This window comes from Panthera pardus, unplaced genomic scaffold, assembly GCF_024362965.1.
Source record: "Panthera pardus isolate Hobbes unplaced genomic scaffold, ASM2436296v1 HiC_scaffold_8, whole genome shotgun sequence".
Lineage (NCBI taxonomy): Eukaryota > Metazoa > Chordata > Mammalia > Carnivora > Felidae > Panthera > Panthera pardus.
In genome coordinates, this window is record NW_026527013.1 from 1430540 (window position 1) to 1454137 (window position 23598).

Here is a 23598-nt window from a genome sequence, read left to right on the forward strand (position 1 = left end):
GGGCTCCCTAAAAACTACAGGGTGGGCAGCGGAGAGGTCACGGCACAAGTCCCTGGTCTAGAACAGGGCAACCCTGTACACAAACACTGCATCGCTTCGGGGGGGTCCCCAGCGACGTGCCATACGCACCCTCCCGATAGAAACGGCGCACACGCACGAGCGTCGGTGTGCAATCTCAGCGGCCCCGCTGTCCCTGGCGGGTTAGGCTAGGGAGTCTCCTTCCTGAGCCCCTCGGCCCTCCTGACCGCAGGATCAGTCCCCAGTCCGTGCCCCTCCCCTCCCCCCCCCCCCCCGCCGCCAACAGCAAGGCCGGCTGTGGGAGGGAAGGCAGCGCGGCGGTGGTGCGCAAGGCCCCGGTGCCACCGCTGACTGCGGGCACCTTCAGGGAAGTCCGGTGGGCCGCAGGGTGGCTCTGCTCAGGAAAACTCAACAAGGAAAACGGCCCCCCGGGCAGTCGCCGTTTCTCACAGCTACAGACTGACGCGTGTGAGCCTTGCGCGCCCCTCTTGATCCACACCGCTCGCTCCACAGCAGGACACGGTTCCTTTCCGGCCCCTGTCCTCCTCCCCATGGTCCAGCCACACTGGCTCGTTTTTCGTGTGTCCACCTTAATTTGTAACTCAGATGGGGCTTCGCTTTGTGTTTCTGGTAGACTGTGTTCCAGTTGGGGGTGGGTGCTGGCATGGCCTGTCCCTCCCCGGGCTGCTGCCTCGACCCTCCTCCTGTCCTAAGAGAACCCCAATGCACTCTGCATCTCCACCTCTAGGCGCTGTAATAAAATACTTTTCATTTGAACCTGGTCTGCCGGAACCATTTCTTTCTGCTTACGACAGGGTGAGGGAGAGGCATGAGGGCCAGGGGCCACACTCCCCACTCCCCAAGTGGGAGGACTGGGGCTCACAGAAAAAGCCCCCCAAGGCAGCCGTGAGACCATGACTGTGAGCACCCATCTCAGGGAGGGCCCGCCCCACCTGTGCCTACACCTGAATAGGTCAGCGCAACCCAGCACACTTCCCTTTTGAAGTAAAACCAACTAATTTAGGACTTTTACGTTGGCAAGATGCTTCCTGAGGTCCTGCCTGGACTCAAGGGAGGCCTGGGAACTGGAAGTGGGGTGCAGTCAGGATCACCTTAGGGTTCCTCACCCAGCCTCCCCGTCTCTCCGTGGTCTGGTTCTAGGTCTCTCTGATCCAGGCAGGCCAGCCCTTCCTCCCGGGGAACTTCAACCTCTGGCCTGGAGAGCACTGCTGTTCCACTTAGGCCCTGCTTCCTTCTGGAGCCGGCTCAACCACCCGGCCCGCCAGCCCTCCACGTGTCCACTGCAGCACCGTCCCACGTGGAAAAGAGGTACCTTTATTTGAACAGAACAAGCACGCTGGCCTGAGTCAATGCTTGCAGCTCCCCGCCCGGAGGCGCCCAGCCAGGGCTTGCCCGTCGGTAGGAGTAGAATTCACAGTGGCTCCAGGAGGCCCGGCCCCCACGCCCTTCACAGCATCATCTAGCTTCGTACATTCAGCCTGCACAGGGAAGCAGGGCTGCACCAGCCTTGGGCGCTTCAGGCCCCAGATGGATACACCCAAGGGCTGGGCACAGCTTCTGGGAGGGGACACTCATCCCCCGGTAGCAGCATGTGGCACCAGCAGGTGCCAGACCAGTCTGGGGGAGGGGGGGAGTCAGGGGGTGGGCCTGAGGCACCGGGGTGGGGGTGGGGTCACTGGGTTGTCTCTCCAACCTGCCCCCGCCCACCTCCACCAGTCTTGGGTTTCTGAAGTCTGCTGCAGCAAATCCAGGCTTGGCCAGGAACCCCAGGGCCTGGTGAGGACGGGGAGGGCTCTTCCAGCCCCAGTAGAAAAGCTGAAAAGCCCCACCCCACACTCAGGCCTTCAAGCCACCCAGCTGGAACCTGGCCTCCTCGGAGATGCCAAACTGCTCCAGGGGGTCCTGTGCGGGTGAACAGGTGGTGTCAGCTCAGGCCCCAGAGGCCCCACTCCATCCCACCCCCGCCCCCAGCCCTCTGGGCACCTTGCCGGTCATTTTCTGGATCTCATTTCTGTAGAATATAAGGCTTCTCCGCATGAACTCGTAGCTGGGGGAGAAAGCGACGTGTGCTCACAGAGTCCTGCTCTGCCCCCGGCCCAGACCGCCCCCCCCCCCCCCCCACCGGGCCCACACCCCACCTGGCTCGACGCAGAGCCCCCATCCACTCCTGACACTGTTCCTCACTGCGGCACTCGAAGTGATACTTCCTCTCCGGATCCTCGATGAAGCCTGCAGGGGGAGGCAGTCCCCATCTCATTCCCCGGCTCAACCCCCCCCCCACCTCCCCCTCCCCCTCAGGCCTCAGCTTCCCACGACCTCTGTCCAGAACTGTCCCTTCCTCCAGTCCAAGCCCAGGCTCAGGACTTCTCACCAGCTGTGCCCTGAATGGAATTCTGTCCCTAAAACGGTACATTCAAGTCTAGAACCTAAACACGTGACCCTATTTGAATACACAACAGTTACCGACATAATGACTTACTATGAGATTAGCCTACAGTAACACTGGCACCAAGTCTAATAGAATTTGTGTCCTTGTCAAAAATGAAAATCTGGACACAAACAAGGAGAGTAAACCACGTGAGAATGAACACAGGCTGGGGGGACAGGATTCTACAGAGAAGCGCGGGCAAGGAGCACCCTGGATTGCTGGCGACCCCCAGAAGTCAGGAAAGCATGGCAAAACGTCTTCTTAACAAGGAACCACCCCTGCACACACCCTGATCTCAGACTCCCGCCCTCCAGATCTGGGGGAGCACACGTTCCTGCCGTTTAAGCCCTTCAAGTGTGGCATGGGAAACTTGTAGAAACTCCGTCTTTCCTCCCTGCCAACCCGACCCCCTCAGGACCCAGGAGGATGCTCCGCAGCGCCCAGAGGACGGCACCCGAGGGGTGCAGGGCTCCCCAGCGAGAGACAAAGTCCTAGTGGATCTGGGGCGGGCACCGCGGGGCGCTAGAATGCGGCGCCCGCCCAGCGGGAAGGCCCAGCTCGACCTTGGGCAGCCCGGGGCAGTGGACTTGATCTCGGCAGAGGCAGGCGGGGCAGGGCGGGGCTGGGGTCGCGGCCGGCCTCGTCCGCAACGCCCGACACTCACTGATGGAGAAGCCGCTGGGCTCTTCCTGGGTGACTCTGCAGTGCTCCAGCAGTAGGGCTCCGACGGGCTGCGGGAAGAGGAGGAGCAGGCGAGGGTGGGGGCGCGCCTCCGGGGGGACCCCGGCCCCCGTGCGCTCCAGGGCGCCCCCCGGGCGGCCTACCTCGGCCTCGTCCGTCCGAAAGTAGAAAAGGAAGTTGACCACCAGCTTCACCAGTCGCCGCTTCAGCACTGCGAGCACAGGGCAGGCTCGCGCGGGCTCGGTGGCCGCCCACCCCCGTCCGCCCGCCCGCCCGCCCGCCCGCGTCCCCCTGCGCCCGCCTCGGTGACCCGGCCCGCTCACCGCTGCCTTTCTTGGGGCCCCGCATGCCGAGCTCGGCCGCCAGCTCGGCCGGCTGCCGGGAGAGCGCCTGCAGCTCCTTCTCGTTGTAGCGCATGGCGCCGCCCGGACCCAAAACACGGAGCGCGAGCCGCGCCCTCCGGGCCGCCGGCCGCCCTCGCGCCAAAAAAGTCCCACAGCGCCGTCCTCCCGGAAGTACTACCGCAGCCATTGCGCTTGCGCGCTGCCGAACCACCCATCCCGTCGACCTCGGGCGCGCGGCGCGCAGGAGACAGTAAGCAAAACAGACGATCGTCACATATAACTGCGCAATAAGCTGGACCCGGGGTGGGAACAGAGTAAGGTACCCTCACGACCAGTGGTGCCCTTTGCCGAAGCGGACAGAAGCAGGCGGAGCGGAACGAGTCGCAACCCGACCTCCCGCGAGACCTGAGCCCGCGCGAATTAGAGCCACCGAGAAGTCGTCAAGAGGCTGGTGCGCACGCGCACTTAGAATCCCGGCCCATACTCTCAGTCCCGCCCCCTTTTCTCGCGCCTCCCGAGCCTCCGGCCCACCTCTCCGGGCAGGGCGGGCATGCGCACTCGGGAGGCCCTGCCCGCTTCGTCCCCGGAAGTATTTCCCTAGGATGAGATGCGCTTGCGCGTAACGTAGTCGTAGTGGCGGCGGGCGCGGAGTGAGGAACGGAGCACGGTGAGGGCGGGGGGTGGGGGGGCCCCGAGGCCCTGGCTTCCCTGGACGGGAGCGTACGCGGGCGGCGGGGGGTGCGAGCGAGGGCCGGGCGGCTTCGGGGTTCCCGACGGCCGCGCGCCAGGACAGCCAAACGACTCCCGCGTCCTCGGAAGTCTCTCCGTAGGCCCGTGGGATCGGGTCGGGTGGCGGCTCACATGGTGCCCTCCGCGCCCCTAGGACCCCTGCGAGCACTGATTTGCGGCTCTTCGCCGTGGTTGTGCGGTCCTGAGTCTCTCGGGTCCGGGAAGCTTCCATGCCCGCCCCTGTTGTGTGGGGGATATAACGGCCGCCCCGGGCCCGCCGAGTAGGGAGCGCGGCCCTGGGGGGCGGGGCGCTCGGCGCCGCCCCCAGGCGGCCAGAGCCCGTTAACTGGCCCTGGTCAGACTCGCGTGTCCGGGGCTGCTTTTCCTGGCCGAGAGGAGCTGGCGCTGATCATCCGCTTGCTAGCTTCCCGCTCCCTCGTTGGGCCCCGGAGGCCGCCTCCCTCTCCGTAAAGCGAGCCCTTGCTTTTGTAAGGAGCGGGTCTCTCTGGCCGTGTGGGTTTGGGGCCTGACCTGCTGACTTCTCTCATGATTGGTGGGTCTTGTTTCTGCCTCCCGCCCACCCACTGCAGCTTCCCCTTCCGCTCTCTGAATGTGTTTTCTGCAGGAGTTTTAGCGACATCGTTAGACCTGTTTCCTAAGGCTGAAAGTATTCTCTGCTGCGAAGGCAATTATCGGGGTCACTTGTGTGCTTTTCTTCCATTGTTCTCCCTCCCCCCCCCCAAAAAAAACCCCTAATTTCTGCATTTTTCCTGTTAGCCTGGTTTTCTTGACCTGTTAAGTTTTTTCCTCGAAGCTCCCAACATCTCAACACCTATTGATTGGCTTCTGTTTTCAGTCGGATTATCTGTTTGTTTTCCTTTGTTGTGTCGGGATGCATCTCCAGATAGCTTTCAAAGGAATTGATTTTGAGTCCTTGGTTATTTCCTTACTCTCGCGGTTGGAAATTGGAGTGTAAAAGTCTAGGTCGAAAATTCATCTTGAGACTGAGAAAGTGTTGCTTATCTCTGCTCTGATTCTCCTTTGGTGTCTGACCTTTTGTTTCTGTTTTTTTCCTTTGATAGAAACTGGAGGTTTTTCTTGGTGGTGTAGAGTTTCACGATTGTTTTCATTGATGGGTTTTTGTGTGTTTGTTTCTATCTGAACTGTCAGATTCCCTCAGCCCTGGGATATTGTTTCTCTCTCTGGTAAGGCTCTCGCATATCTTTGGTAAGGCTTCCCATGCTTCTTTCTATTATTGCTCTGAAATCTGACCTATCTTCCCCTTTTTTATTCCCTTTTGTAAAAGGCTTGCTTAATTTGTACTTCCAAGCTCTCGTGTTCTGTGTTTTGTTTGGATCATTCCATGTTTCTGAAGTTTCCTTCTGGTTTTAATTCGCCTTGCTAACTTTTGGCGGGTTGCACTGCTTTCGTGGTGTAGTGGGTAATCAAGGAGGACGCTGCCATCATCTGGGGAGGTTTCTGTCAGGTTTCTTTCTTCCTTTTCTTCCTTGCTTCATTTCCTTTTCTCCTTTTCCTTTTCCTTTCCTTCCTTTCTTGATACATGGGGTTTTTCATATCTGGTTATGTTTGAATTGCCAGCTTCACTTAGCGAGTCTCACTGCCCGGCCAGCCTGGGAAGGCGCTGGTGTTTTCTTTGGGGCGTGCGAGACCCCAGCGGCCAGAGTCCCAGGAGCTGGTCTCTGGTGCTCTTGCCGGGGGCCTCCAGCTGGCCCTGCTGGGCAAGGCGTGGGGGAAGGGCAGGCTGCCTGCTGTTTGGTGGGCAGGTTTTGATGGGATTCCCTCTTTTCGGCCTGGCCCTCCCTCCTCTCCTGGGCTCTCCCCCACAGTGCCAGCCCAAGTGCAGTGTCCCTTCGTTCCAGTCCTTCTGACGATAAAACTCCGGTCTGTGCGAGCAGTCTGTCGAGGCCCCTGGGCACGAGGTCTCTTGGGGATGGAGGCGGGGACAGGGATGATGTATGCAGTGCGCTGCTAGGAGCCAGCAGTTTGGGTCTCTAGTGGTCACTGGTTTCCCTCTGACGTGGCGACCAGTTCAGTATCTGAGTCGGGTTTCCCTGAGCTGACACCCGCGGGGCACACTCCCCAGCCGGCCTCTAACATTCGAGGGGCTTATCTGGCCATTCAGAAGGAACCGGGCTCATCACCAAACTTGTGGGAACCCTTGGCTTTGTTAAAACGTTGCCTTCCGAGTCACTTGGGCAGCTCTTTGCTCCCACTCGGTCCGTGGAGTGTTCCGGAAGTGTCACCCATGTAACACATGACGGGAAACAAGGCATCAGCACAGACTGTGTCCTGGGCCTTGAGCTTGTGTCGTCCTCTCCTCTGCAGACGGGGGGGACACCGCTTCCTCCTGAGTCCGGCCCTGACTCCGGAGAGTTGCCTTTGTTTTCTGTTTCTGGCAGCAGCCATCCTGATGGGCGGGAGGCAGTGCGTCCGTGTGGTTTTGATTTGCGGTTCCCTGGGGACAGTGATGTTGAGCACGTTTTCATCTACTGTCAGCTGCTGCTCACTTGATCAGCACACGCTCCCCCACAGGCACCCCATTTCATTGTTTGGATGAACGCTCTCCCGTAACGTCCTTGAGAAGGTGGGAGGCTCCCCACGGAGGCCCGTAAGTCACTCAAGACCTGTGGGAGAGACCTCCCCAGCCCCCGGCCGTGCTGTGGGCAGCAGCGAGGGCCAGTCGTGTCCCTCTGTGCTCCCCCCTTCCCCCTGACCCCAGGAGTTTCTCACCACTTGCCCCAGAAACGCTGGAGTCTCCCAAGGCACAGCGGGTGCTTCATGGCAGATGCCGGCACAGCTCAGCCCCTGGCAGGGCCTCCCCCGCGGAGCCTGTGACCAGGTCTGGCAGCCAGGACCACGGGGATCCCCCCTGGGAGGGTTGGGGTGCAGCTTTCCCTGGGCTCGCCGCAAACGGCACAGGTGGCGAGGCAGCGGGGGTTCCGTGGGCCGGTGCACTTGCCTCCCTGGCAGGGGGTGCTCTTGGCGTGGTACCCTCTTCTCAGGACCAAGTGCCGTTTGATGGAGTGATTGGGATAGTTGGCGGTGCTTGGCCTCCGCACTTGGCCTGACAGCGTTTCAAAGTGGGAAGCTCCAGGCGTCCTTCTGTAATACAGGGTCTGACCCTGTGACCGGTATAACTGCCCTGAGTCGGCAGCCATCCGGAACGTCCCGTTGCTGGTTTCCGGGTGTGAGGTCTTCGTGTGCTCATCGAGAGGATAAGAACCGGGCCAGGGAGAGGTCGAGGTTCCTCTAGAGTTACAGGGTGACTCCAAGGTCCACAGCACAGCTGGTCTGTACCCCCTGTGTTCCTTGCGTGTGGCCACTATAGCAAATCACCACGAAGTTAGTGGTTTAAGGGCTACAGACTTATTACTGTGCAGTTCTGGAAATCAGAAGTATAAAATGGAGGGCCGTGCTCCTTCTAGGGGCCCCAGGGAGCCCCGTCTCCCCCTTTTTCCGGCTTCCAGAGGCACAGCGTCCTCGGCCTGTGGCCCCTCCTCATCCTCGCGGCCAGCAGCACAGGGTTTGCCTGGCTCTCAGCCTCCGACCCTCTGCCTCCCTCGTGAGGACACTGGGCCCCTAGGGAACCCAGGGTCACCCCCACTTTGGGACCTTGAATCGATCCCGCCTGCAAGGTCCTTTTTGCCGTATGTGGTTCCACGTTTACTGTTTTAGGGATTAGAATGGGGGCGTCTTTGTGCGGTCATGTTCACTGCTGGGCCTGTCCCTGTGAGCTCACTTCTGCAGAGACAAGATAGTGTGGGTTTAAGCCAGCGGGGCTGATACTGACCAGTCAAGAGGGAGAGTGTTCAGAGACGAGAGAGAGGTGCCTGGGGGTTGGGTTTGAGCCGAGTCTGGAAGAACGTGGGAGGCACTGTGGCAGGGAGCGGAACGGGGTATCGAGGGCTCAGGGGAGCCCTCCTGGGCCACAGTCAGGTCTTGAATGTCTCTTGTGCGTTAGGAAGAACAGGTAGATTCTCTTCCTCCTCTTCAGCAGGTTTTCGGCTGAGCTACAGGACTCCGGAGAAGTGAGCAGACACAGAGACTTCGGGCCAAGGTCCGGGAAGGCTTCTTGAAGCAGGTGGCTTGGCCGTTTCTTCCTCGTTGCCCTTTTGGGTCTCTGAGCCTTTACACCTTTCGGGCTGCGGGGGCTTCCTGTCCAGGCCTCCCCCAGGGCCAGGCATGTTTATCCTGTTCCTGGTTTGTGCGTGCCTGGGCCATTCTGGGCCCTCAGCCTACCTGAAGATTGGGGAGGGTGGGAGGCCATGAGGCTTGTCCCCATCAGGAGTTGGCGGGGTGGGAGACTATGGGGTGGGGGGCAGGGGGAGGGATGGGAGACTGCAGAGGGTGGGGGGAGGGGGTCTCTCCTGCACTGTCACAGCCTCTCCCTTGTCCCTGCAGGGTTCTCCGGGGTCTGGTAAAGCCCCAAGGCCATCACCATGGACTTCCAGCATCGCCCTGGGGGTAAGACGGGGAGTGGAGGCGTGGCCTCCTCCTCAGAGAGCAACCGAGACCGCAGGGAGCGCCTCCGGCAGCTGGCCCTGGAGACCATTGACATCAACAAGGTGGGTTGAACCGAGGGCAGGAAGCCCCCTCCGTCCCGTGTTCCCTCGCTCTGCCTTCTGTCAGTGGAGCCACATTCACTACGCCCGCACCTGGTGCCCTTCGCCCCGCTGCCCAGCTCTCCGGGCCTCGGGTCCCGGTCTGTAATCAAGAGAACTTGACCTAGAGCAGCTCCAGCTGCCCACCCCAGAGACCGCCTGCTGTTCGGGGGGGGGAGGGGGGTTATCGCGTGAGTTTTTTGTGTGACTGACTTACCAGAGGCGTGGGGAATTGCCAGTGGCGAGGACCAAGACAGTGTCGTGTGGATCGACGTTCTGGCCACGAGCAGCGAAGGGCAACGTTTTATTTGGCGGTTCAGAGCTGTCGGTAGACCGGGGTTTGCCCGTCGGCACTGCGGACACTTAGGGCCAGAGCATCCTGGGTGCTGTTGGCAGCCCAGCAGCATCCCGGCCCCCGCCCACTCAGTGCCAGGATCACCCCAACTGTGACGAACTCCAGTGTGCCCTGGGTCCACGCATGGTGCCCCTTAGACTTCAGACTCCTCTGAGACGAGAGCTCTCACCCTGTGCCAGGCCTCACCTGTGAGGTCAGCTGTGTTCCCGTCCCCATTTTCCCAAGGAGACGAGGGAGAACCGTCACGGCCAACAACAACACAGTCACGGGACAGCGAGTTAGGATTTGAACCCCCGTGGGTCTGTGCCACCGCCCCTATTCGTGGAAGGCTGCGTGGCTGGCCTGGGAACCCCGCGTGCAGAGACCAGGGTCTCCACGGGCCTTCGTTGAGGCGTTTGCTTTTGTTCTGGTGTCTGGCTTGTGCCGCAGAGCTTGGCAAAGCCGGCGAGGTTAGCGACGGGCCCCTGGCCTGGCCTGGCCTGGCCTGGGAGGCGGGCGCTCAGCCATGCCGTCCTGGCTCTGCTTCCTTCCGGACCTGGAACCGCCACCGGGGCCGGGTGGAGAACCAGTATCGTGGGCCCCCAGCCCTGCCGAGCGGCCTGTGTCCACGGGATCCGGGGGGGTGGGGGGGGGGGGGGGCGGGTGCCGCCTCAGGAGGGCCCCGTGGAGCCTGGGCCACGGGCTCCTCCTGGCCCCCTGTCCTCAAACGCCTGCCCGAGGGAAAGCAGCCGCCTCTGCTGCTTGGACGAAGACCGGGCTCTGGCTCTTCACGGCGCGTGCGGGGCCACGGTCGCCGCTGACGGATGTTTCCCTCCGCAGGACCCTTACTTCATGAAGAACCACCTGGGCTCCTACGAGTGCAAGCTGTGCCTGACCCTGCACAACAACGAGGTGTGTTCTCGGCTCTGGGGTGGATCCTGCTGCTGCGCGTCGGGGTCCCCCGCCGCCTGGCCCGGCAACGCTGCCCCCTTTGTAATTCCGGGACATCGTTCAGGGCCCGCCCGAGGGTGGAGGGGCTCGGGCCTGCTACCTCAGCAGACTGCGCTCTCGGGCACGTCCTTTAGGGGAGACCCTGCGTGCTCCGGGCGCAGGCCAAGCACCCCGTCCCCGGTCTGCATGTCCCCCCCCCCCCCCCGGTCCCCCCGCTGCGCCGTAACCCCCGCCGCTACCGTTACTGCGGGAGCGTGCCGTCGGCCCTGGGCCAGGCCCGTGCCCGGGAGTTCTAGATCCGGTTTTTGGGATCTCGTCGGTGTGGCTCCAAGTGGGCTCTTTGAGTGACCGGGAGGGCGTAGTCCGCCACGAGCGCACGGTGCGCAGATCCGCCCCGGAGCAAGTAGATCCGGCTTTCCCCTTTCCCGTTGTTGAGCGTTCGGGTTGTTTGCGGCCACAAGTGGTGCCGAGTCGCACGGTCTGTCCCCCTCGGCGGTGCTGACAGAGGAGTCGGGTCGTTCTCGGGGGTGCTGAGCCGCATCCCCCACCCGCTCAATGCCAGGACCGCCCCGGTCACGACCACCACACACTTCCCCAGACGCCACCGGTGCTCCCCTGGCGATCGAGAAACGGCGAGTCCGCCCCGCTCCGTGTGGAGAGGTCCCCTGGGCTGTCGTCAGGTCGGACCCGGCGGTCACGGGGCACGTCACTTGGGGGGTACCAGCCTCCACCGTGCAGCCGGGCCCACTGATCACCCCCCGCGGCGCTGGGCGGCGAGCCTTCCCGAGTCCCACGCGCCGTGCCAGCGGGCGCTCGCAGACGCCTTCTCCGGCTCGGGGTTGCTCCGCTTCGTGCGAACGTGCCGGAGCTTGTCTGTCCGGCAGCCACCCAGCGCCCGCCTCGAGGCAGGGCCTGTGGACAGAGGCCGGCTCCTCTCTGCCCTCCCCGCCCTCGCTCACCTGGTCTCGAACCACCCGTGTGCTTTTCCCGCTACAGGGGAGTTACCTGGCGCACACCCAGGGGAAGAAGCATCAGACCAACTTGTGAGTAGCTGCGCCCCCTTCCGGCGCCCGGGGTCCAGCCCCTCCAGGAGCTGCGTCACGGGGTCTCCCGGGCCTTGGGGCCGAGCAGAGGGTGGACGCGAGGAGGGGCGGGAGGTGCTCTTTCCCCAGCGGTCAAGCTGATCGTGCTGCAGCCTGGGGCTTCTGTAACGCGGGGAGAGAGGTGAGGGTCACAGAAGACCCCCTAGTGAGGGGCAGCACAAAATGTGATGGGGACAGAGGTGCCCCGAGCCTGTCCCGGCCCCACTGCGTGCGAACCCTGGGACCCCTAGCCAGCACCCCCACCCCCGTGCCCCTGGCCTCTCAAACTCCCAAGGTCGCTGTGAGGGTTGGACAGCTCCCAGCACCTGGGCCTGTGGCCTTGGCGGCCCGTGTGGGGGGCCACAGTGCCGTCTCTGTCCCGCCTGCAGGGCCCGGCGAGCCGCCAAGGAGGCCAAAGAGGCCCCCGCCCAGCCGGCGCCAGAGAAGGTCAAGGTGGAGGTGAAGAAGTTTGTGAAGATCGGCCGCCCGGGCTACAAAGGTAATTCTGTCTGGGGGCGGTCTGGCCCGCAGCCCTGTCCTTGAGCCACACAGTAGCTGCTGTTCTCTGGCCCTTTGCTGCGGAGACCCCCACTTGTCCGTGCCTCTCCTGTTTCCCATCGGAAGGACCAGGCTGGGACCGGCGGCCCCCCTTTCCTGTCAACGTTCCCAAACAGCCGTAACAGAGTGTCAAGGCTTCTCGGGCCCCGTGTCCCCGTGTCTTAGGAGCAGGTGGTTCTTTACTATGCTGTTGGGGGACATGAGTGACCATGGGGGGGGGGCCCTTTCCTTGACCTTGGGACAGGGTGTTGGTGCTTCAGCCTGACGGAGGAGAGGATGAAGGTCTCTGTAAGAAACCACTTACTTAGTGGAACTGACGGCAGAGAGGAGGGTTCTTGGATCACCTGCCAGAAAGTAGGTTAAGTGGCTCCGTTGGAATATAGTGGACTGTGTTTCCGGGAGTTAGAAAGAAAGAGCTAGCAGGCAGCTGTTCTAACTAAAGGTAGTGATGTCTGTGCGTGACTGGCACTCCAAGCCCGACACAGCAGCGCAAAGGTCCTGGGGCAGGTCTGCTTGATAAGCTAGGGCTGGGATGACAGGATCTGAGGGGGGTGGGGGGGCAGGTGGAGGCCACCAAAGGCCTTTGGGCCATGGTAGGCCACCTGGTCTCTGTCCTGAGTGTCATGGGGAGACGCTGGAGGGCTTGGGGGGGAGCGCGGCATGTTCCAGAGCTATATGGAGAGCGGTCTGCAAGTGAGAACAGGGCCACTGGAGGCCTGGCTGCAGGGCTCTAACGTGAAGGGCGTCCTCCCAGAAGCAGGGGCACAGACCCCGCTTGCTGTGTGTGCACAGTGTGCGCCCTCTTCAGATTCCGTTGAGTGTCGTCCCAGGCCTCGAGGTGAGGGCCACAGGGCCCGCGTCCTGCCCACGCACACCCCTGACTCTGTGACCTCAGGCAGGGACCCCACGGTCCTGGGCGGGTAGCCCTGGTTCACCAGCCAGACGACGGGCCCCAGCGTCCTGCCCTCCCGTTCGCGGGTGGTGTTCGTCCACACCCGTGGTCCCCTAGCCTCCGGGAGCACGAGCTGGCCTGGACCTGATAACCTTCGTGTGTTGCAGTGACCAAGCAGAGGGACACAGAGATGGGCCAGCAGAGTCTCCTCTTCCAGGTAGGGGCAGCCGGAGCCCGACTGGGGGCGGGAGGGGGTCCCTTGAATGGCGGCGCTGCCACCTGCCCTCCCCCACCCCCCAGATCGACTACCCCGAGATCGCCGAGGGCGTCATGCCCCGCCACCGCTTTATGTCCGCCTACGAGCAGAGGATCGAGCCTCCGGACCGGCGCTGGCAGTACCTCCTGATGGCCGCCGAGCCCTACGAGACCATTGCCTTCAAGGTAGCACCCACGGGGTCCCCCAGCAGCCGTCCCCCAGTGGGTCGTGGCCTCTGGAAGACTGGGGAGCTGTGTGAAGCGACAGCCGGGGGCTGGGCGTCCAGAGGTGGGTCCCCACCGAAGGGCAGAGAGCCTGACGTGGCCCTGGTGGGAAGACACCCTTGTGGCCAGGCTGTTTGGGGACCCGTAACCCCGTCCCGGGCAAAGAGCACAGCCTTTCCCCGGGGCCCCAGGGCTGCTAGGTAGCCGGGCTGGGACATCAGCTGCCGCCACCCCCCTCCCCACACAGGTGCCAAGCAGGGAGATCGACAAGGCCGAGGGCAAGTTCTGGACTCACTGGAATCGGGAAACAAAGCAGGTGAGTGAGTCGGTCTGGGTCCAGGCGCTCGTGGGGCCTTGGGCATCTGCCCCGGCCGGCCTGTCCCCTCTGGACCGCCGCTCAGCCCCCTCCGTCTTCTCCAGTTTTTCCTCCAGTTCCACTTCAAGATGGAGAAGCCTCCAGCCCCGCCAAGCCTCCCCGCTGGGCCCCCCGGGGTGAAGCGCCCCCCGCCCCCCCTGATGAACGGTCTGCCCCCCCGGCCACCGCTGCCAGAGTCTCTGCCCCCGCCACCGCCAGGAGGCCTGCCCCTTCCGCCCATGCCGCCCAGCGGGCCTGCACCCTCCGGGCCCCCGGGCCCTCCCCAGCTGCCCCCACCAGCTCCTGGGGTCCACCCCCCAACATCTGGGGTCCACCCCCCGGCACCAGGAGTCCACCCCCCGGCTCCCGGGGTCCACCCCCCGACACCAGTGGTGCACCCCCCAGCATCTGGGGTTCACCCCCCTGCTCCGGGCGTCCACCCTCCAGCCCCAGGGGTCCACCCCCCCGCCCCGGGTGTCCACCCTCCCCCCTCTGCCGGGGTCCACCCCCAGGCCCCAGGGGTCCACCCTCCAGCTCCTGCAGTTCACCCCCAAGCTCCGGGGGTGCACCCCGCAGCTCCCGCGGTTCACCCCCAGGCCCCTGGCGTCCACCCCCCAGCTCCTGGGGTCCACCCCCCAGCCCCAGGGATCCACCCCCAGCCTCCTGGGGTTCACCCCCCACCTCCTGGGGTCCACCCATCTGCTCCTGGGGTCCATCCCCCAGCTCCTGGGGTTCACCCCCAGCCTCCTGGAGTTCACCCCTCAAATCCCGGGGTGCACCCCCCAACTCCCATGCCTCCGATGCTGAGGCCCCCGCTGCCCTCCGAGGGCCCTGGGAACATTCCACCCCCTCCCCCAGCCAACTAAAAAGCTGCCCCTTCTCCAGGCCAGTTCGCTGTCTTGTCCTGTTTCTCTCCAAGCTATGTGCTTTTGTGCAGGGTTGTGCCATGTCCCCGACGGTCATTAAACGGTCTCCCCTGATGCCCAAAGTGACCTGCTGTGTGGGGGAACCGGGGGGGGGGGGGGGGGGCTCTGTGGGTCAGTAGGTGTGGTAGTTTCACTCGCTGCTGGCGAACACCCACGTGCACCCCCACCATATATGTGGGGAGCTTGGAATTGGGGCCTCAGTGTCCCTGTGTCCTCCCAGGATGCCGGTGGGTGAAGGACAGACCCAGGCAGTCAGCAGCGGGTCTGGGCTCTCTTCTGCGGCCGCTCACCCTCCTTGGGGTCTCCAGCCAAATGGCTGTGCTTCTGCAGCTCCAGGGTGCCAAGAGGCAGTGTGAACGAGCACTTGGGGAGCCCCAGCTTCGCTGGGAGACCACCCTCCGGCCAAGCCCATGCACCCAGCGGTCTGAACACCAAGATCTCTGGTCCCCATCAGAGCTGGGTGCTGGAGTCCTCCAGGGCGCCTGCCCCCCTGCCCCCATCCCAGAGCTGTTGATAGTCTGCGCTGTCGCTCCCTGGTCTGGTTCCCACTCCCTCCTGCAGAGGGGAAAACCTCATCAAGGACAGTCGTTGGACCAATTGGGCACGGGCGGCACTCTGTATCACGGGTAGGAAGATAGGCGGTCAGGCTGGAACAGAAGAGGCTTTGAGAGGCTCCTTTGCCTGCCCGGGCCCATGGTGGGGCACCAGACACTGGCCCCCAAGGTCACACCCCAGAAGGAGATAGGGGCTTTGCTCCTGCACAAACATCCCGGTCTCCTCCATATAAGCTAGAGCAACACGGCCCCTCGCAGCAGCTAGGATGCCTGGTCTGCTCTCTCCGCCGGCCCTCGTGCTGTCGGTGATGGGGGCTCTGCTGATGGCCGGGGACCCTGGGGAAGAGGTCTCCGGCACCCCGGCCCTGCCCGGAGGGCCAGCCACAGGCACCGGGGGTCTCATCTTCCACCCGGATTGGGACTGGCAGCCCCCGGGCGGTCCCCAAGACCCCCTGTGCCTGGTGACGCTGGACAGGGGTGGTAACGGGAGCGGCTCCCCGCTTCGGGTGGTGGGGGCGCCGAGAGGCTACGAGCACGCCTTCCTCGAGGCCGTGCGGCGGGCCCGCTGGGGTCCCCACGGCCTGGCCACCTTCGGAGTTTGCGCCCCCAGGGACAGGCAGGCCGCCCTGTTCTCTCTGCGGCAGCTGCAGGCGTGGCTGGGGGAGCCCGGGGGGCGGCGGCTGGTGGTGCTGCACCTGGAGGAAGGTATGTAGGGAGGGGGCCACGGCCTGGGGGGGGGCCACGCTGCCACCACTCTTTCCAGACCAGGTCCTGCCGGAGCCCAACTCTAGACCCATCTTGGCCTCCTGGGAAGGCTGAGGCCGAGGGCCCAGGAAGTGGGGGCCCTTCGTGTCCGGGGGCTGCAAACCCCCCGATGCTTTGCTTCCAAGCCCACCTCTCCTGCAGCCCTCCTGGGAGGTGTTCACCACCCCCCCACCCCATGAAGGAGCAGAAGGGGGTCGGGGCAGAGCCATGCTGCACCCACACCCCCTCTCCAAGGGTAGTGTGTGGCCTGTTCCCAGGAGCTGCTGGAGGAAATGGTTTCCCAGGGGACCCTATGGGCTCCCCCCACTAAGGAGAGCCCCAGACAGACCCCAGGGGTGCTCCAGGCTCCTCGTATGGGGGCAAGGCCCTGCACCCGATGTCTGGGTGTCAAGCCTCTCCCGGTAGGGGTGGGGGCTCTCCCCGCAGAACTGCAAGACGGGCTTCGGGGAGGGGCTGGGGCCTCGGTGACTCAGGTGTTGCCCCTTCCCTATTTGTCCCTCCTGGCCACAGTGACATGGGAGCCGACACCCTCACTGAAGTTCCAGGAGCCCCCGCCTGGAGGGGCCGGTCCCCTAGAGCTGGCGATGCTGGTGCTGTACCCTGGCCCTGGCCCCGAGGTCACGGTCACAGGAGCTGGGCTGCCAGGCACCCAGGTACCAGGGTATTGAAGGGGGTTAGTTCTGGGGCCTCCAGGAGCCCTCACCCAGCAGAGGAGGGGGAATGGGGTTTTTTAACTGTGCTGAACAGAAAGGTTCCAAGTCTGCTAGTTGGAACCTTGAAGGGGGGTGTCAAGGGCAATGGGCAGAGCAGGGCTGGTGTCCTCGCCCCCCCACCTGGCTAGGCTGAGCCCCCGTCTCCACAGAACCTCTGTCAGTCCCGGGACACCCGCTACCTGGTGCTGGCGGTGGACCACCCAGAAGGGGCCTGGCGCAGCCCCGGGCTCACCCTGACCCTGCAACCCCGCAGAGACGGTAGGCTCTCCAAGAGAGGGACTGGGCAAGGGCGGGCGGCCCGCGGGCCTCGGCCCCCCGCTCAGCCAGGCCCCCGGGCCCCCCGCCACGCAGGTGCGCCCCTGAGCACCGCCCAGCTGCAGGAGCTGCTGTTCGGACCCCGACCCCCGCTGCTTCACACGCATGACCCCGGCGCTGCTCCTGCTGCCGGGGCCCGCGCCTGCACCGCTGCCCGCGCGTGGCCTGCTGGACCAAGTGCCTCTCCCGCCGCCCAGGTGTGCGCAGGCCCACGTTGGGGGTGTCGGGAGGGGAACCCTGCGCCTGCCCCCTACCGCCCAACTCCGCCTTCCAGGCCCTCCCAGGAGCAGGCGCCTGAGGAGCCACGGTCCAGCGCCGACCCCTTCCTGGAGACGCTCACGCGCCTGGTGCGCGCGCTGCGGGGGCCCCCGGCCCAGGCCTCGCCGCCGCGCCTGGCCCTGGACCCCGGCGCGCTGGCCGGCTTCCCGCAGGGCCTGGTCAACCTGTCGGACCCTGCGGCGCAGGAGCGCCTGCTCAACGGCGGCGACGAGCCGCTGCTGCTGCTTCTGCTGCCACCCGCCACGCCCACCGCCGCCGCCGCCGCCGGGGACCCCGCGCCTCCACGCGGCCCGGCGTCCGCGCCCTGGGCCGCCGGCCTAGCGCGTCGCGTGGCCGCCGAGCTGCAGGCCGCGGCCGCCGAGCTGCGCGGGCTCCCGGGGCTGCCGCCGGCCGCCACGCCGCTGCTGGCGCGCCTGCTCGCGCTGTGCCCCGGCGATTCGGGGGACTCGGGGGACCCGGGGGCCCCCGGCGGCCCCGGCGGCCCGCTGCGCGCGCTGCTGCTGCTCAAGGCGCTGCAGGGTCTGCGCGCGGAGTGGCGCGGGCGCGAGCAGGGCGGACCGGCGCGGGCACAGCGCAGCGCGGGGGCCGGGGCGGCCGACGGGCCGTGCGCGCTGCGCGAGCTGAGCGTGGACCTGCGCGCCGAGCGCTCCGTGCTCATCCCGGAGACGTACCAGGCCAACAACTGCCAGGGCGCGTGCGGCTGGCCGCAGTCCGACCGCAACCCGCGCTACGGCAACCACGTGGTGCTGCTGCTCAAGATGCAGGCCCGCGGCGCCGCCCTGGCGCGCCCGCCCTGCTGCGTGCCCACGGCCTACGCGGGCAAGCTCCTCATCAGCCTGTCGGAGGAGCGCATCAGCGCGCACCACGTGCCCAACATGGTGGCCACCGAGTGCGGCTGCCGGTGAGCCCCGCACCGTGCCCCCCGAGTGGCGTCCCCGCCCATATTTATTCGGACCCCCATCATCGCCCCAATAAAGACCGGCAAGCACAGGCTGACGTATACGTGTGTGTGCGCGCGCGCGGTGGGGACCGCCGGGGTGGGGGGGGGCCTCCTCCCGGCCAGCTCGCCCCTGGCAGGAGGGGCGGGGTCGGGTCGCTGCCTGGCCGGCGCCCTCCCCCCCTCCCCCCATCTCCCCTTAGAGCTGCCATCTCCGCCATTCAGGCCCAGGCAGGTTCCGGCGTCGAGGCTCAAAGGAGCAGGCGGCCCCGGGGGCTGCAGCACTCAATTTATTTCACTGAACCGCGGGGGCCACCGAGCGGGGGTCCCGGGACTGTGTGTCACACAGTACCGAGGCCTGGCTCAGTCCCGCCCCTTGCCAGCCCGCTGCTTCTGGCGGCCCGGAGGCCGGTCCTCGTCCGGCCGCCGCGGGGAGCCCCAGGCCTGCCTCTTCCTGCGCCCGGGGTCTCCGGAGTCCTGCGTCCAAGGCCGACGGCCCCCTTCGCCTGCCTCCCAGCGCCGCGGTAGGGCCCCTCGGGGCTCCCTGGCGGCCCGTGGCTTCTCCTGCTTCCGAGCCCTCTCCTCCCTCCGCGGCCTCTCCTTCGGCGGCCTCTGCTCCTTCGGCGGCCTCTCCCTCCGAGGCCTCTCCTCCTTCCGAGGCGTCTCCTTGGGCGCGCGCTCTTCCCCAGCAGCCTTGTCTGCAGCCTCCCGGCTCCCAGGAACCTCGGCCTTCTCCTCCGCCTCCACCTGGGGCGCGGGCGGTCCCGATGGGGGGACCCAGGCCTCGGGCTTCGGCTGCCACAACGGCGGTGTGAGACGGCGGGGTCAGCGCACGCCTCCCCTGCCGGCCCAGGCCCCTCCCCCCACCGCCCGCGGTCACTTAAAGGAGGCGCTTACCGGGGGCGGGGGCCGGGGCGACGCTGGCTCCGGTGCCGACCTGGGCGGTACCCACGGCTCGGGGACAGGTGCAGGGGTGCCTGCCTCCCCCGCCACAGCATCTTGGAGGGGAGGGGTGTCAGCCCAGGCCAAGGCGCACACCGCGCCCTCCACCCGCGTCCTCCCCGCTGGAGCCCTCCCCCCTCCCCTCTCCGAGCCTTCCGAAGGGAAGGCTCCAGGGTCTCACTGCTGCGGCGCCCCCTTCCCTCCCAGTCTCCCTCATTCCAGGTGCAAAAGGGCGGCAAGAGCTGCCCGGAGCGCACACACTAGCAAGGGGGCTCACAGGGCCAGCCCTGGGCGGGGTTAGGGGCAGGGCCCGAGGTGGGCGAGGACCTGTTCACCGAGGGGGGAGGAGCGCCAAAATCCGACGTGGGGAGAGGAAGGGCCCAGGGTCAGGTCGCCGGTGGGGGTGGGGGGTGGGGGTGGGGGTGGGGGAGGAGGCCCCGCCCTGGGGGCGCCCAAGGTCAGTCGCTGAGCAGTGTGCCTGCACAAGGCGGGGCAGTGGGGGGACGAGCACTCCTCTGAGGTCCACACCGTGGCGGGGGCGGGGGGAGGGGGAAGGGGACCAGCCCGGGGAGGCGGGGGCGGGTATTCAAGACCCCACCCCGGAGGGCGCAGGCTCACCGCGGCACAGCTGGAAGGCCGAACCCAGCATCGCCAGGAGTGAGGCGAGCACCAGGCACTTGTTGAGTGACAGGTCTCCCCAGGGCAGCTCCTCGCTCAGGGCCGGGGCCGGGGGCGGCGGTGGCCGCTGCGGGGGAGGGGCGGCCTGCGCCTTCTTGCGGGCGGGGCTCCGGGGAGCTGCGGGAGCAAGTGCTGGGCTGGGCACAGCCCCACGGGGCAGACCTGGGCCCTGATCTCAGCTCCTCCCTGCCTGGCCTCGAGGCCCTGCATGCCTCGGAGCTTCCCTGGGATGGGGAGAATAATCTAGAAGGTAATTAACCCAGGCTGAGGTTGTGTTAAGCTTTAGCAGAGGGTCCCAAGCCCTTTTGGTGACCGCTGGTGACACCCGGGACAGAACCCAGCCAGCAGCCCCACTGCGCCCCGTTCCCTTCTCCCTACATCCAAAGCCCCAGCAGCCCAGGATCTGACGCCCTGCTGGGCCGCACCCACGCCCCACCTCACCCCTGCCTTCTGCAAGCCTACTTGCTCCAGCTTTCAGCCTCTCTTTCCCAGCTCCTAGGGCCACTTTGGTCACAGGCTCTTTTTCGGTCTTCTTGGGCCTGGCATCCACATTGCCTGTGGGGCTGCCCTCTGCTGCCGGCTCTTGAGAATCCTATGAGGAGTCACCAGTCGCCTGGGGTGTTTCCTTTGTCTCTTTCCCCTAAGGGAGCCCACACCCTTCCCACGGAGTATAGAAAGCCACCCCCTTGGCCAGCGTATCCCTGGCTGCAGGGGCATCGTAGGTTGAAACCCCGGGGCCCCGGCTGCTCACATGGGACCAGCTGCTAGAGTCGGCCAGCCTCGGTGTTGCTGTAATAGGAAAAGAGAGAGAGTCAAGGTCGTGAGACCCCCGGGCCCATCCCACCCTCTGCTAGGCTCTGCAGGGCTAAGGGTGGGTGATGGCTCCCATTTTACAGATTAGAAAGGAAACAGGCCCACAGGCAGCCCTGCCCACAGGCACACAGCACTTTGCGGGCAAGCGGGGATTTGACTCCTGACCCGCGGGGCCCAGCGCTTATGTTTCTGGGGCTCTTTGTAGATCCCCAAGGCACTAACGGACAGAGGTCGGAAACGGGGAGCATAGTTTAAACCAGTCCAACGTGGGAGTCTAGGTCCCGGTCTCTGGAGGTCAACCTCCGGCTCAATGGGAAGACAGGGGCTTGGGTTCCATCCTGCCAGTGCCTCTGTGGGTACCTCGAGCCCTGTCCTCCAGGGGCTGGTCAGGGCAGGGGTCAGCCAGCGTGGAGAGGTCCTGGCCTGCTTGGCAGCTGCCCAGGCCCCCATCCAGCTCCTGCAAGGCCCTGGTTGTCATGGAGACGTCTGAGAAGCCTGGGATCCGGAGATGGGCGGGAGGAGGGCTGCAGAAAAGGCGTCTCGCCTGAGAGGCGTCTTGCACTTGCTGAGGCCCTGCTGTGGGCCTGACCTGGGGGGCGCCCCGTGTACACGAATCGACTGGCCCCCGCCTCTCACCTCAGCCATTACTGGCCCCTCTGCCCGCAACCCCCTTCACCTGGCAAGTTCACACTCAGCCTGGCGTGGCGGGACAGCCTTGCCCTCATGCCCCCCGCCCCCTGCCTTGGGACCCCTCCCCATAGCCCACCCTCCCTGAGCACAAGGAGGCTGCTGGGGCCCAGAGAGGGCTGGGACCCCCCCCCCCAAGGTCACACGGAGATGAGACAGAGCCCAGACCAGAACCCTTGGCCCCAGGGTCGACTCATGTTCTCTGAGAGCAGGGACTATTTTTATCCGGCGCCGGAAGCCAGCGCGACAGGCCAACGTGGTGCCAGCCCCTCCCAGGCTGTTGTCCACATGGGGTCTCCGGACCATCCTGGTCTGCCATTGCTGCACCCCCCCCCACCCCTAAATCTAGAAGCTCACGCTGCAGCGGTCAGGACCAGCCTCACTCTGGCCACTACAGGCAGGGAGGGGCAGGGGCCCCCCGGGAGCTTCCTGACCCCAATGCTGGGGCCTCCTCCCACTGCCTCTGCTCCCATAGGGCAGATGAGGAAACTGAGTCTCTGGAGACAGCCGTCAGCCGGAGGTCAGAGGGAGCTTATGGTCGAACCCAGTCCTGCCGATTTCCCAAAGCCTTTGGGGTCTCCAGTGCCCCTGGCTGCCAGCACCATTGTGTCACGTCTCCGGCCAGAAAAGTGACCCTTCCCTGGGGCTGGAGCAGGGCATTGGGGGAGGGGCCCCAACAGGCCAGGCCGCAGGTATGTGCCCTCAGGTATGTAGGGGGGCCGCCACGAGAGCTGGGGACTCCCGCGGACCTCCGAGATGGCCTCCCCCAGACCCAGGGGACCCCCCACCTCTGCCCAGGCCTCCCCCTGCCCTACTTACTGTGCACAGCCGCCACAGTGAGCCCGCTGGACAGATGGAGCACGGGGAGGGTGGCCCCCAGACAGACAGCAACAGGTGCCTGGAGGCCGCGGCCTGGGCCAATGAGCTCAGCAGGCTGCAGGGAGAGGGGGGGAGGCCCGGCCACGAGGTTGCTGCTGGGGTGGCCCCCACGCTCAGAGCAGGACTGGGCATTGGCCCAAGGGTGACCCCACCCCCGCTGCAGCACAGAGCCGCTGCTGGGCTGGCCACGGTGGCCTGGGAAAGCTGCTTGCCGTCCCCGAGCCCAGGAAGGGAGGTCTCGGAGGCGGGAGCACCCAGGGAGGGTCCCTCGAATTCCATCAGCAGGCATGTGGAGCATCGATTACTGCGGGGCTCAGCTGCACCCCTGCTCCTGGGGCCCGGTGGGGCCTGTGGGGCCAGGGGCCTGAGGGCAAGACGCCAGCTGGGACGCCTGTTTCCGCACCTGGAATCCATATGAAATCCGCGCTCACAACCATGGGCGCGGTGGCTCTACCACCACCAACTCCAGAACATTCTGTCTCCCCAACAGCAACCCCCTCCCCGTTAACCGTCACCGCCCCTCCCCCGGCCCCCACAAGGCCCCTCCCCGTCCGCGGATGAGCCCGTTCCGGACGTTTCACACGCGGACTCACACGCCGCATGGCCGCTCGTGTCGGGTTCCCTCGCTGAGCGCCGCGTGTTCGGGTCCGTCCGCCGGGCGGCGGGGGCGGACACGCGGCGCGTATCCGCTCGCTGGCATCCGACAGGGTGAGATGAGGGAGAGGAGAAGACGTGGTGGGTGGTCAAGCCCCGGGTCAGATCCCGTCTTTAGAAAAGGTCGAGATCATGTTCATCGTGGATTTTTATACGTTGATTTTTTTATTGTGGTTATTAAATACACACAACCTGAAATTCACCATCGTAACCGTCTCTAAGCGCACAGCTCAGCGGCGTCAGGCGCTCACGCTGTCCTGCACCCGCCCCCACCACCCGTCTCCAGAGCTTTCCATCTCCCCAGACTGAGACGCTGCCCCCAGTAAACACGGACTCCCCGCCCCCTGCCCCACCCCTGGCTCCCAGCGTCTGCTCTCTGTCTCTGTGGACGGGACTCCTCTGGGGACCCCCTGTGCGTGGGGTCACGCGGGACGTGTCCTTCTGTGTCCGGCTCCTGTCACCGCGCACAGTGGCCTCCAGGTCCCTCCACGCGGTGGCAGGTGGGAGGACGTTCTTCCTTCCTGAGGCTGGGTCATACTCGGGGGTGTAAGTGGACCCAGCGTGTTTGTCCTTCATCCACCGAAGGACAGCAGTCATGCTGCTATGAACACGGGGGTCCAAATACCTGTTGGAGTCCCTGCTTTGAAGTCTTTTTTTCTTAATACCGGATTTATGAGATGCCCTTTACATGCCAGACTCATCACCTGTAAAAAAAAAAAAAAAAAAAAAAGTCCCCACCTTCCACAGGAGCTGTCTGGATAAACAGAACCCCCTGAGTAACTAACGTGAACCGTCAGAGTAAAAAAGTCATAAGCTTATTTTGAAAGCCTCCAAAACCTTTTTTTTTTTTTTAATTTTTTTTTTAACGTTTATTTATTTTTGAGACAGAGAGAGACAGAGCATGAACAGGGGAGGGGCAGAGAGAGAGGAAGACACAGAATCCGAAGCAGGCTCCAGGCTC

At 64.9% G+C, this 23598-nt stretch overlaps 4 protein-coding genes across 11 annotated transcripts; 2 read left to right on the forward strand and 2 right to left on the reverse strand.

Annotated features, from left to right (window-relative positions):
- Nucleotides 1–1332: 1332 nt before the first annotated feature.
- Nucleotides 1333–3679, reverse strand: PLEKHJ1 (pleckstrin homology domain containing J1). 2 transcript variants are annotated; one of them, XR_008420168.1, is made up of 7 exons: nt 3472–3679; nt 3292–3359; nt 3132–3198; nt 2178–2268; nt 2023–2086; nt 1747–1941; nt 1333–1517 (listed from the first exon to the last, which is right to left on the reverse strand). XR_008420168.1 is itself a non-coding variant. In XM_053896875.1 (6 exons), exons 1-6 carry the CDS (start codon nt 3677–3679, stop codon nt 1876–1878), a joined length of 564 nt encoding a protein of 187 aa, XP_053752850.1. In that variant the 3' UTR covers nt 1333–1875. The 2 variants fall into 2 exon arrangements, 1 of the variants encoding a protein (XP_053752850.1); XM_053896875.1 differs by having other exon boundaries at nt 1333–1941.
- A 149-nt stretch (nt 3680–3828) lies between these two features.
- Nucleotides 3829–14475, forward strand: SF3A2 (splicing factor 3a subunit 2). 6 transcript variants are annotated; one of them, XM_019434077.2, is made up of 10 exons: nt 3829–3943; nt 8240–8323; nt 8644–8807; nt 10018–10089; nt 11125–11171; nt 11600–11709; nt 12828–12877; nt 12961–13101; nt 13388–13456; nt 13561–14475. In XM_019434077.2, the coding sequence occupies exons 3-10, from the start codon at nt 8682–8684 to the stop codon at nt 14359–14361; spliced, it is 1416 nt and encodes a 471-aa protein (XP_019289622.1). In that variant the 5' UTR covers nt 3829–3943; nt 8240–8323; nt 8644–8681; the 3' UTR covers nt 14362–14475. The 6 variants fall into 6 exon arrangements, with proteins under 6 accessions (XP_019289622.1, XP_019289624.1, XP_019289623.1 ...); XM_019434079.2 differs by having other exon boundaries at nt 8240–8299; XM_019434078.2 differs by lacking the exon at nt 3829–3943 and adding an exon at nt 4041–4159 and having other exon boundaries at nt 8240–8299.
- Nucleotides 14476–14949: 474 nt separating this feature from the next.
- AMH (anti-Mullerian hormone) lies at nt 14950–18038 on the forward strand. Its single transcript, XM_019434074.2, is given in 6 exon segments — nt 14950–15680; nt 16251–16393; nt 16603–16711; nt 16805–16848; nt 16850–16965; nt 17043–18038. Coding segments are annotated over 6 exon segments (1761 nt in total). The 5' UTR covers nt 14950–15241; the 3' UTR covers nt 17953–18038.
- A 218-nt stretch (nt 18039–18256) lies between these two features.
- Nucleotides 18257–21977, reverse strand: JSRP1 (junctional sarcoplasmic reticulum protein 1). Of its 2 annotated transcripts, XM_053896870.1 has the most exons (7): nt 21920–21977; nt 20778–21087; nt 20356–20393; nt 20067–20196; nt 19545–19721; nt 18882–18982; nt 18257–18779 (listed from the first exon to the last, which is right to left on the reverse strand). In XM_053896870.1, exons 2-7 carry the CDS (start codon nt 20893–20895, stop codon nt 18348–18350), a joined length of 996 nt encoding a protein of 331 aa, XP_053752845.1. In that variant the 5' UTR covers nt 20896–21087; nt 21920–21977; the 3' UTR covers nt 18257–18347. The 2 variants fall into 2 exon arrangements, with proteins under 2 accessions (XP_053752845.1, XP_019289651.2); XM_019434106.2 differs by lacking the exon at nt 21920–21977 and having other exon boundaries at nt 20778–21153.
- Between the last annotated feature and the right edge of the window lie 1621 nt (nt 21978–23598).